Here is a 12,919-nt window from a genome sequence, read left to right as displayed (position 1 = left end):
ATAAACCAGCCAGGAAGGGCACGGGTCCAACAAACATGTGGAGGAGCTCAGCCTCCCCATAATCCTGTCCACTTCATCAGGGGTCACAGAATCAAACTCTTCCCAGGTAACATTGACAAGACCGCTCGTGTCCTGATCGCCAGACTCTGCCCAGTTGGAGTCCAAACCGGTCCGAATCCGAGCGATTTTATCCGACAGATGTTGACTAAATTCCTCGGCACGACCCTGCAAGGGATCCTCCCTCACCTCCTGATTAAGGAGGGAGCGAGTCACCCTAAACAGGGCGGCCGGGCGATTATCTGCGGACGCGATGAGGGTAGAGAAGTAGTTACACCTCGCCACCCTCATCGCTGCGAGATAAGACCTAATGTAGGTTCTTAACCGCAACCGGTCGGGTTCGGATCGGCTAGACCTCCAACAGCTCTCTAGGCCCCGTTTCCGACGCTTCAAAGAAGCAAAAGAAGAAAAAAAAACAATCCAGGCACTTCTTCCCTAGACGAGCCTTTTAAAAAAAGAAACAGCACAAAAGAAAGCTGTGAGAGTTTTTAAAGCTCCACAGGGGAGAGCCAAGCACATTGATAAAAGAGAATTAGGATTAAAAAGGACTTACCAGCAAAAAGCATCTTTCCGGTAAGCATCTCGGCCAGGATGCAGCCAGCCGCCCACAGGTCAATCGCTTTGGTGTAGTTGTTGGGCGAGAGCAGCAACCGGGGGGACCGGTACCACTTGGTCACGAGGCCTTCTGAGAGGTGACCCTGGAAGGGGGGGGGAGGGGAGACCAAGAGAGCGCACAGGTGTTCAGCTGCCCTCGGGGGAGGCAGAGAAGGCCGGCCGGCCGGTCACGTGCAGGTAACGAGGGGGGGGGAAAGCAGCGGACATGGTGAAAAAAGAGAGGGGGACCTCTCCATCCACGCTTCAGGGCACAGTAGTGTGTGTTGCAAAACAGCTGTACGGTTAGTCCTTGACTTACAACCACAATGGAGCCCCAATTTTTTTTGTCACTAAGCAAGCTATTTGTTCAGTGAGTTATTGCCCCGCTTTACGACCTTCCTTGATGCAGTTGTTAAGCAAATCACTGCAGTTGTTAAGTGAGCGACACGGTCATTAGGTGAAATCCGGCTTCCCCGTTGACTTTGCTTGTCGGAAGGTCGCAAAAGGGGGGAATCACGTGACCCCAGGGAGACGCTGCGACCGCCATAAATACAAGCCAGTTGCCAAGCGTCTGAATTTTGGTCATGTGACCATGGGAGTGCTGCAATGGTCGTAAGTGTGAAAAACGATCACAAGTCACTTTTTCCAGTAACTTCAAACGGTCACTAAATGAAGGACTGTAAGTCAAGGACTACCTGCATTGACCACCGTGGCAGATTTGCTGAAGGATTGACTGGGCTTTGAACCTCAGACTCACCTGGCGTTATAATTAACCATGGGCAGCAATATCGGGACTTAGAAGAATGGTTACTTCTCATAGACAAGATTCTCTCCTTCTGTTATTCCGTAAAGCTTTAGCGGGCATTGGTTAAGATAAATAAGTCTGCTTTTTCTTCTCTGTCTTGCAGCTTTGCACCAATAATTCCAACACACCCTGTACTTTATCATTATTAATTGATAAACAGCAGAGCAATCTGTTCCCTTCTACTGAAAAAGTAATTTTGCTTAGCCGCTGGCTGGAGCCATCCTCTTTCACGCATTGCTGCTTTCAGAAAAGACCCAGGTTAAAAAAAGATGCAGTTCAAATGAAGGGCATGTCTGTGTTGCCTTCCTACAAAACCTCTTCGAAAATGTTCCACAACGATCTTCACCTTGCACTAAAGTTCACTTGATTCCACGCGGAGGACAAATGAATCGCCAGCACGCATGAGCCCACATACAAACATGCTTGTGATATGTTGTATGTGCTTATCTGATTATGTATGGGGGGGGAAGCAATCCCAGAGGCTCCCGTGAAAAGGACACGAAAAAGCAGCAAGAAGCGCCAGAAGCCAAGAGGCAAGGTGGGACAAAAGTCCTGCAAAATGGAGAAGCAGATCGGAAGGGAGGGAGGGAGGCTGGTTTTACTGGAAAGGGTGCAGAGAAGAGCAGCAAAGATGATCAGGGGACTGGAAGCTAAAATATATGAAGAACGGTTGCTGGAATTGGGTATGTCTAGCCTAGTGAAAAGAAGGACTAGGAGTGACTAGGGCAATGTTCCACTGTCTGAGGGGTTGCCACGAAGAGGAGCGGGCCAACCTATTCTCCAAAGCACCCGAAGGCAGGACAAGAAGCAATGGATGGAAACTCATCAAAGAGAGAACCAAGGAGAAACTTCCTGACAGCGAGGACAATTAATCAGTGGAACAACCTGCCTCCAGAAGCTGTGAATGCTCCAACACTGGAAGTTTTTAAGAAGAGACTGGACAGCCATTTGCCTGAAATGGTATAGGGTCTCCTGCCTGAGCACGGGGTTGGACTAAATGACCTCCAAGGTCCCTTCCAACTCTGCTACTTTGTTATTTTTTCTGATCTGCAGAAAACCTTTCCCACCACAAGGCTCCTTGAAGTTATGGGCAGCTCCCAGCCCCAGCTTTATATCCTATCTGACCTGCCGTTTGGCCTTACACTTGGCTCTACCAATCTGGGGTTATGTATTGCAAATATTTATTTGCTAAGCTGCATTTTCCCCCCAATCTTCTCTCTTTCAAAACGAAAACGGCCCAGTGGTCAAAAGTGACTTCATTCTGAGATCCCGGGGCACCAAAACACTCATACAGTTTGCAGGACCTGTCAGCAGGTGGGTGTGCGTGAAGGTCAACCCGTGTTTGTGCAAATTAAAGCAAGATCAAAAGCCCAGCTGCACCAAAGGAAGAAATACGGGTGGAAAGACTTGGCGGGGGCCCCATAAACAGGGCAGCAGGAGCCAAACCGGACTCACACGGGCCAAAAGGGAGTGCCAAAAACCATGTTTCCTTGCCAAAAATCACAGTCACCCAAAAGCTGAGGTTCACGGTTGCCCCTCACGCTCTTCTAAAAGGTCTTGCTTCTAACTTGTGTTCCCCGACTGATTTTTCTCCCCTTTCGCTTCAATCTTGGTGAAAAAAGAAAAAAGCATTCTTCCTTAATCATCCGTACGAGGAAAGGCCTTTCACGTCACAACACAATAAAAATAACAACGGAGGAATAAAGCACCACCTCTGTTTTCCCTTGGTCCCTTCGCTCTCCTTTATAACTGGGCCTGACCAATCGCGGCGCCTCACTTCTGAAAAAGCGACTTTTATTTTTCTCGCTGCGACTGGCAAGTAACTGAGACTGCTTAGCCAAAGCTCTTTAGAAGCAGCTTTTCGACAACTCTGCCCCCCTTCTAGTTGCTAATGCTCCCCCAAACAAAGAGAACTCTAAGGAGCACCACCCGGATGGGCCAACCGTGCCTTTCCAGACACGATGCGGCATTCGGTAGCATCCCTTCTTCTTGGCCAGAATGAAACAAAGTCTTCCTTTCAGAGAGGAGACTCCTAAAGCCGGGAATGGGCCTGTGGTTCTCGCATCCTTGGCCAGTTGACTTTTTAAAGGTTTCTTTTAATAAAATGAATGGGGTGGTGGCGCTGGGCACGAACAATTTCATTTGGATTCCATGCCAGGGCCGTCGCCCCAAATGGAGACCACAAGCGTCCTTGGAAGAGAAAGGGGACTTAAGAGAGTGGGCAAACATCACACGATATCCTGAATATTCCACCAGCAGCAAACTGGGTGGATTTAATTTCAGAGGTGAGATCAGAGCCCCGTCGGGAAGCCCGGAGGCCGACCTGAACTTTCTCTCACGATTGCCATAGAGTGAAGATCTAAATAAGATTGCAGGTGGTCCTCGACTTATAACCACAACTGACCCCAAAGATCCTGTTGCTGAGAGAGCTGTTAAGTGGGTTTTGCCCCATTTTACGACCTTTCTTGCCAAAGCTGTTAAGTGAATCACCATAGCCGTTAAGTTAGTAACATGGTTGCTAACTAAGTGAATCTGGCATCCCCCATTGTCTTTGCTTGTCAGAAGGTCGCAAAAGGGGATCACACGATCCCAGGGACGCTGCGACTGTCGTAAATATGAGTCAGTTGCCAATTGTCTGAATTTTGATCACGTGACCATGCGGGATGCTGCAACGGTCACAAGTGTGAAAACTGGTCACCAGTCACCTTTTTCAGTGCCACGGTAACTTCAAACGGACAGGGCGTAAGTCCAGGACTGCCTGCCTTAGGGCAGCTACGAAGAAGAGCGCCAGGGGAGAAGAGGGGAGGGAGAAGAAGCCAGCGGGGGCAAGGAAGACGAGCGCGGGAAGGAGGCCAGAAACGGAAGAATTGGCCTCTGGACGGAAGGACAGCATCCCCCGAAGAAGGCGAGCCGGCCACGGAGCTCAGGCGGGGGCTGGGAGAAGAGCATAATGATGATGCTTTGCAATAAGCCCCCAATTCCCTTCTTTCATCCCCCACCTGAAGGCAGCGGGGGCGGGGAATGCTAAGCATTTCCCCCATTTTGTTCGGGGGTTTGTGAAAACCGAAGCGAGTCAGAAGCGCACAGATGCAACTAAGCGTTCCCACTGGCGGTGGTGTGTTTTCTTAAATTAGGGAAGAGAAAATGTAAATAATGTAAAACTGGAGCACCCTCCTGCTAGCTTGGTGCTACAAACTGGAAGTTCCCCTGCCATCTGGCAAAAACTGAATTCTCCCTGCTCGAACGCCGAGGTAGCTCATGGTTAAGCTTCATGCAGCAAATCTCCTGTTTTCAAGCCCTTTGTGGGTCCCCCTCCCTCTTGATGACTGCAGGGGGGGAAATGAATCCCACTTTATTTAGACCTATGGTTTTTCCTCCTCCCATACATATGGTGTGCAGAGGAGAAAATAAAAACAATTTTCAAAACACTCTGACAAAGAAGCTAGGGCATTCTCCTCATGTTGGCTGCGGCTTCTGGCAGGCACTAGCTGACATCTCCATCACGACGGACCTGCTATTAATCCCGAAGATGAGCTCTGGAAAAGGTAGCAATTTACTCCCAGGAGCATATCGCCGGTTTCCTATCATTATCTTGTATTCCCTGATGAGAAGATGGCACCCTGTTTAAAGACATCACTTTCTTTAGCCCCACACAAAAGACAAGGTTCTTCCATTGCTGCTATTTTAAAAATTCCAACAATGTTTTGTCATATATATATGTAGCAGTATGAAGTTCTCGAACTCTGGGAAGAATATAAAACAGCTGTTTATTGTTAAAATAGTTAAAACAATAAAAACGGCTATTTACGAACCTAAAACAACCTAGCTTTCGCTGGTCCGCTGCCAGCGTCATCAGGGTAAGTGCTCGGGGGTGGGGAGTTTGTTTATAATCCTTGTTGACTCAGCGCCCTGCCCATTGATTTGATCTTTGTGTGATAGGGCCGCCCGTCCTAACTAACCATAAACATCCTAGCTGTCCCGCATCTCCTTGTGCGTGTTCCAGTCCTATCGCTTCCTTCCTTCCTCTTGTTCCTTTCTTTGCCCCTTTCACCTCTGTCAATCCCACCCTTCGTTGTTGTGTCTCCTCTCCTGCCTTTTTTATCCTCTCAACCCGTCCTCCTTGCGTCCAGCCATGGGATGCTATTATTATTCCATCTTCCAAACGCCCCACTCCCGCAATCATCATAGGTGTCCTGGGCTGGCGTTGTATAGGCCCCTCTATTGCCATTCCCCTCTTCCTTCTCTAGTGCGTCTGTCCATTGTTTACGCCCTCTGCCGTTCAATCTTACCCATCTCGTCCCCTCCGATCGTTCGTCGTGTGTGGGTATGTGCACACGCTGTGGTGCCCTTCCCCCGCCTCGTCCGCATGCAGCAGGTCAGAGTGGCCGCTGGGTCATTCTCCGTCTTGTTGCGCTGTCCGCTTTCAGCAGGTTGCTCCTCGTGTGTAGGCATGCACGCACATTGCAGCATCCTCCCTCCCTGTCTCATCCGTGTTCGGTCGATTGGAGTGTTTGCGAGGTCATTCCTGATCTTGTTCCACCGTCCGCATTCAATCGGCTGTTGTTTATCTTGCTTCTCCTTTCTGCGGGTCGCACCATCCTCCTCTATTTGTTGTTCTTCCTCCAGGGGTCCCTGCATCACTCCTCCCTCACCGATCTGTTGAATCCCCTCCGAACTTCGGGTTGGGCGTGCCCGTATGCCTGCCTCGCCTCACAGTTGTTCCTGTTTCTCCTCTCTTCGTCCGATCGATTCCGCTCTTTTCAGTTGATCTCCGTTCACACATGAATGCACTGGATGCAGTCCGCTCTCCCCCCACCCCTTCCGCGTTTGGCTGTCGGGAGTTATTGCAGACTCACTCCTCACCTGTTCCCTTTCCCTGGTCTCGACGAGTTGTTGTGTGTCCAGCCTCCTCTGCCCCACATGGTAGTGTGGCTGCCATCCTCCTTGGCCCCTCTCCTTCTATGTGCAATCAGCATTTTGGATTGCTCTTCATACGCTTTCAATGCTTGATAAGCTGGTGGTAGCTCTATGTGCCGGTTGATCGAGTGTGCGTCTGAGAACCAGGCTTCCCTAAGCAACCAGCCTCCTTTGAAGGTGTCCTGGGCAATAGCTTCTGTCCCCATGAAGTCAAATGAGTGGCCATCGCTGGCCATGTGTGTCCATATTTGCGAATACTGTTCCTGCCTTTTCACGGCCAACCTATGCTCGTGGATTCTGTTCTTAATCTGTTTGGCCGTCTCTCCAATGTAATTGCATTGGCAGTCCTTATGTCATGGTTCCGATTAATGACACAGATCAAAGAACATTGCATGATTGTTTATTCCAAAAAAGTCTATAATAATGAGAATGGAGCATCGGCACTCATGGATGGATGCCAGAATCTGATTTCTCCTCCCCTTAACACATCATAACATACAGAATCTCCCTCCCTTAATTACATGTCATAAATCACATTTACCAATTAGTTTAACACACGAAGTTTCACTTCCCTTCTGAAGCCCGCTCTTATCTTCTCAAAACATCCAGGTTGAATTCCTCCCATGCTTTAGTGCATGGGTCTTCAAACTCGGCCCTTTTATGACTCATGGACTTCAACTCCCAGAATTTCTCAGCCAGGCATGCTGATTCAAAGCCAAAGAGTAGGGTATCGTTGTCTAAGTTGTTGTCTCTAAATCATTTTGTGCTCTGCGGGGCCCTTGGTGTTCACTATACCAGGATAAGGGATTGTTGGCACCTTTAACAGGTTGCAACGTTTTCTTGCAGATTCCATTTTGCTAACCAAAAATGAGATATAATTTCATTAAGGAGAAGGAAAAACTGAGTTCTAATCCTAACTTGGATGGGAAAGCTTCCCTTTCTCTCCCTTTCTGTCAGCCCTAGGAAGAAGGAAAAGGCAAGCCATGAAAATATTTATGCAACCTGCTGACAGGAATCAAAGTAAGTCAAGGACTGGAAGAGCGGAACAGAGCAGAGCACAGCAGAACAAAACAGAACAGAACAGACTTTATTTGGCCAAGTATGATTAGACACACAAGGAATTCATTCATGTTCCCCAAATTCTGGGGCCATGGCAGTGATGCAATGTTATCCCCCAAGAGGGCTGGAATTTTTGATCCCCAAATGCTGGGCAGGGTAGGAAAAACGTCCGTTCCTTCTGTTAGAGGCTAAATACTTCTGTTTTACTTTAAGAAAGAAATCACACCACAGGTTTTTCAGCAGCACGATTTTGGAGGTCTCCAGAGGCCATGAAAGGAGCTGGCTAAAATAGGCAGAACACAGTAGCTTTTAGCTATCCCCGGACTGACATTTAATTTGACCAAGAATGGAGGAATTTTTATATTATGGGGTTCTTTGTGAAATGGCACAATACAGCTCATCCTTGGCCTACCACCATTCATTTAGTGACTGTTTGAAGTTGCAACGGCAGTGAAAAAAGTGACATATGACCATTTTTCACACTTACAACCATTGAGCATCCCCCATGGTCACGTGAGCAAAGTTCAGACACTAGGCCACTGGCTCATACTTATGACGGTCGCAGTGTGTCCCTGGGTCATGTGATCCCCTTTTGTGACCCTCTGACAAGCAAAGTCAGTATAATAATAATAATAAAGTTGGAAGGGATCTTGGAGGTCAACTAGTCCAACCCCCTGCTCAGGCAGGAGACCCTATACCATTTCAGGCAAATGGCTGAACACTCTCTTTTTAAAAACTCCCAGTGTTGGAGCATTCACAGCTTCTGGAGGCAGGCAGTTCCACTAGTTAATTGTTCCAACTGTCAGGAAGTTTCTCCTTAGTTCCAGGTTGCTTCTCTCCTCGATGAGTTTCCCTCCGTTGCTTCTTATCCTGGATCCTTCTTATCCTCTTCTTTGGGGCAGCCCCTGAGATATTGGAAGCTGCTATCATGTCCCCCCTCGTCCTTCTCTTCATTCAACTGGACATCCCCAATTCCAGCAACCATTCCTTGTATGTTTTAGCCTCCAGTCCCCTGATCCTCTTTGTTGCTCTTCTCTGCACTCTTTCTTTTTTACATTGTGGGGAAGCCAGATTCGCTTAATGACCGTGTCACTAACTGAACAACTGCAGTGATCCATTTAACAACTGTGGCAAGAAAGGCCATAAAATGAGGGAAAACTCATTTAACAACTGTCTCGCCTAACAACTGAAATGTTGGGCTCAATTGTGGTCGTAAGTCAAGGACTGCCTCTGGTCACTTGGGCATCAGGGCAGAAGGTAAATAGAACTACTATATATATATATATGTCAGAGGAGGAATTTACTTAAACGTTACTGGAGAAACAAGCCACTTTTAAGAGAGATGAGAAGAAGAAGCCAGCTCCCACTGCAATTCATTAGCACAGTATGACACCCTGTCTTTATTTAACCCCTATCTCTTGTTTCTTTTGAGTCTGCAAAAGGTAAGACGAACATTTGCTAGGAAAGACGCAATAAGCATCTTTCGTGAGCCGAACGACAGATGTACGGAATTGTACAAGGAGGCCCTTTTTTTGTTTTAACAGCATGAGGCGTGATAATTGTTACCACACCAAATATTTACTAAAATGTCTGCCATGTTTAAACTGGCACATTTATTTTAACAGTAGGAGGTGGAAGACATTCATATCTTTCTCAAGTTTGCACCCAGTTGCAAGATGTGTGTTTTCAAGCTCTCTTTTTCTGTTGTAATTATGCTGTCCTGTTTAATATGATGCTCCATACAGCTAACAGAATTATTTGAAGGAGACTCTTTAATTCCACTTGCGATGGAAGCACGGATGTGCCAGCACAACCTGTTCACCTGTTGGATCGTGAGTTATTCCAGTGCATATGAAAGCATTTTACTTGTAGAGACATTCAGGTATGGAGAAGGGAGGGTGAGGGAGAAGATTTCCAACAGTGATCAGGAATTGGGTACGTCTAGTTCAATGAAAAGAAGGACCAAGGGATGGTATGATAACAGTCTTCCAATATCTCAGGGGCTGCCCCAAAGAAGAGGGGGTCCACCTATTCTCCAAAGCACCTGAAGGCAGGATAAGAAGCAACAGATGGAAACTCATCAAGGAGAGAAGCAACCTGGAGCTAAGGAGAAACTTCCTGACAGTGGGGAGAATTAATCAGTGGAACCACCTGCCTCCAGAAGCGGTGAATGCTCCAACACTGGAGGTTTTTAAGAAGAGACTGGACGTACACTCGTCTGAAATGGTATAGGATTTCCTGCTTGAGCCGGGGGTTGGACTATAAGACCTCCAAGGTCCCTTCCAACTCTGTTATTCGTTATTCTGTTATTATTCGGCCGTGGTGGCGCAGTGGTTAGAATGCAGTATTGCAGGCTAATTCTGCTGACTGCCGACTGCCAGCACTTCAGCAGTTCAAATCTCACCGGCTCAAGGTTGACTCAGCCTTCCATCCTTCCTTGATCAGTAAAATGAGGACCCAGATTGTTGGGGCCATATGCTGACTCTGTAAACCACTTAGAGAGGGCTGTAAAGCACTGTCAAGCGATATATACGGTAAGTGCTATTGCTATTATACAACATTTGAATGTGTCACTGGTAGAAACAAATTTCACAAAGCCTGATATTAATCTGGGATGGTAAATCTGATTTCACCGTCTGTGAACAGTGTCTGAATAATGGTAGCCAAACAGATGGAAAGTCATACCTTGTGGGAGTAATGTTGGTCCACAACTCGGGCCAATCCAAAGTCACCAATCTTCAACACCAGGTCATTCGTATTGATGAAAATGTTGGCTGGCTTTAAATCCCTATGTAAGACGTTGGCTGAATGGATGTATTTCAGGCCTCTGAGCAACTGGTACATGAAAAGTTTGGCGTGTTCCTCTGAAAGTGGTCCTTGCTCCAACAGACGGGCCAGGTCTGTCTCCATGTATTCCTGGATGATGTACACCATGTTGAACTTGAACAAGTCTCCTTGAAGATCTGCTCCTTTGGGCCCTAAGACATCGTAAACCTTCACAATGTTGTCGTGATCCAATCGGCGGATTATCTTGATCTCACGGAAAGCATGCTTCAAGCTCTGCGCATCGTTGATGGCGATCTTTTTCACGGCAACTTTGCAGCAGCTTTTGCTGTCGATTGCAGACAGAACCAGCCCGTTCACACCAAAGCCCAGCGGTTTGAAGTTGATGAATCGGCAACCCAGATCATAACCATAGACACTTGCAATATAATCACACTTCTCTGCCATGGTGCAGGGTCTACTCCTGCTTTACCCTGTAATAAAATTCCAGTAGGTGAAACAGTCTCCAATTACCCAGGTGGTATGAACTAAAACAAATCTTCATTCTTAACAATTACACTTTGCAATTTTTCATGCTAGAAGCCCATCAAATCAAAGGAGAAGAGATCAAATCAAAGGAGAAGACATTCATTTCAAAGGTATCAATTTATAGATTGCATCTCCAAGGGTTTTTCCAAAGTAAATTTGCTAACTTAAAAGCCTCAATTTAGATGAGGGATTGGGTGGAAATAACTAGTTTTAAATGACTCTCTTCATCTTTCAACTCCTGGAAATGCAATGTAATCAACTTCAAATTCTAGACTACGTTTAATATCCCAATGGGTTTGACAGACCTTCTGCTGCAGGCTTTGGAAAGCAACATTTATACCTGAAACTTCTTCTTTTCATGGGCTCCGTCAGCAGTTTTCTTGAGTGAGACCAGAATGAAGGTTGATATTCATTCCTTATTACAAAATTAATTTCCAGTCCCATCATCACAAGAACATAAATTTTGTTCCCTGTCAATTGAACGCAAGACCACAGATGTCTATCCTAGGCATTTCCCCATTTTTCTGCGTCTTTTTCTTGATGATGGATTCCTCATTTCATTATGTCTCTCTCCTCCTCGCTTGTGATCATCTTTCTTCCTGTAAGGGAGGAAAAACCCATAGAATTAACTTATTAATATAATTATTTTCAGTGTTTTGTAAAAAAAAAGTGCCAGAACTCACACACGTCATACAACCCGCCTTGGCTACCCTACAAGGTTCCATCCAAAAAAGGTGCTGGAACTCCATTCTGGGCGTTCTGTGACAAAAAACACCCTGATTATTTTTATTTAAACGCTGTCTTCCTGAAGTTCAACATGCCTAAGGAAAACACAAATGAGATAGACAAATCCTTTTCAGAAATTCTGGTCTTATCCCTGCAATAAAGGTGTGATGTTAACATGTTGTAACTCTTCTAACTCCTTTGAAAGTTCATGAAATATTAATTTATATTAAAATCTGTCCCTCTTTGTTGATTGCACTGCTGAATAAGTAGGGAAAAGATCAAGGAACCAGTTCAGTGAACTGGTCATAACATTACATAAAATCAAGCAGTTTACTTACACAGCTCATTTCAGATGTCATGATTAAAAAAACAAGTTGTTGGGCGTTTTATTATATTACTTTTATTTTTGCAATTTTAGGAACAGATACTTGGGTTCTTGTTCTTGATTTGCCTCAAGTGCCAGAATAATTCGATCCCTTTCAGTAGCAATAATGGGGAGGGTCCATTTGCAGCTTGGTTCAACCAGCAAAATGCCTCAGGGCCATCAAATAAGTTTGCAAAATAAAAAGTCCAAACCTCTGAACCATGTGGTGTCATTAAAGACTTCAGCAGAAGTGAGAAGCAGCCTTTTCTAGTCTCAGGTTGAAAGCTTGCCCAGTCTCATACAAGGCAATCAAAACCCTGTACGATTTCTGCCTTCTCATTAAGAATACAATCTCACACGTTTCAGAAAAATATAATTTCTATTTCCTTTCCTGTAAAAATCGTTCAGCTAGAATCACATTGCAAGTCCTAATATAGAAGCGATGTTCTGGCAAGCTGAAAGAGCAGGTGGAGGGGAGCAAATTCCCCTTTAATGCCTTAAAAATACAAAGAGCCGTTGCAACCTACACCCCACCCCAATACAATGTTGCTGCTAACTTACGAAGGCTCCTTTCCTCCTGTAATTATGCATGGAGGATAGAGCCGGGGACGAGTCAATGGTTGGATTAGAGGCAGCTTAGCCTGCTGCAGCAGCAATGTGGGTGGGCCAAGAACAGACCCTCCCCAGTTTCCTGGCCTGTAAAGGTGAGGGGCAAGAGGTATACTTTCAGACTGCAAGAGTCTGTTAATATTACTTTGGGTCCAGGATATCTGAGGGAACACCTGCTGCCGGCATCAAGTTCCCTTCGTCCTGTGCGCTCCCATAGGGAGGGCCTTTTTGGGGTGCCGCCGGCAAAGGATTGCTGGCGGGCAACGCCCAGGGGGAGGGCCTTCTCAGTGGGTACGCCTGCCCTCTGGAACCAGTTACCCGTAGAGCTCAGGACTGCCCCTGATTTTCGTTCGTTCCGCCAGGACCTGAAGACCTGGCTCTTTGAGCTCTCCGGCCAGGACTGAGGATTTTTTTATTTTTTAACTTATTGTAATTGGGTTTTTAAACAGAGTTATAGGGGCTTTAGATTTTAATTA

General features: G+C 46.4%; 1 protein-coding gene across 1 annotated transcript in view; it reads right to left on the bottom strand.

Annotated features, from left to right (window-relative positions):
* MAPK4 (mitogen-activated protein kinase 4) overlaps positions 1 to 11,219 on the bottom strand; it is a 34,146-nt gene extending 22,927 nt beyond the window's left edge. The window contains exons 1-3 of the mRNA XM_083352159.1: positions 11,085 to 11,219; positions 10,118 to 10,689; positions 611 to 755 (exon numbers count right to left, since the gene is read on the bottom strand). Of these exons, the coding sequence (XP_083208285.1) occupies positions 611 to 755; positions 10,118 to 10,663 (691 nt within the window). The 5' untranslated portion in view covers positions 10,664 to 10,689; positions 11,085 to 11,219. The remainder of the gene's footprint in view (positions 1 to 610; positions 756 to 10,117; positions 10,690 to 11,084) is intronic.
* Between the last annotated feature and the right edge of the window lie 1,700 nt (positions 11,220 to 12,919).

This window comes from Vipera ursinii (genome assembly GCF_947247035.1).
Source record: "Vipera ursinii genome assembly, chromosome: 2".
NCBI classification, from domain to species: domain Eukaryota; kingdom Metazoa; phylum Chordata; class Lepidosauria; order Squamata; family Viperidae; genus Vipera; species Vipera ursinii.
This window is presented reverse-complemented; position numbering and strand designations above follow the sequence as displayed.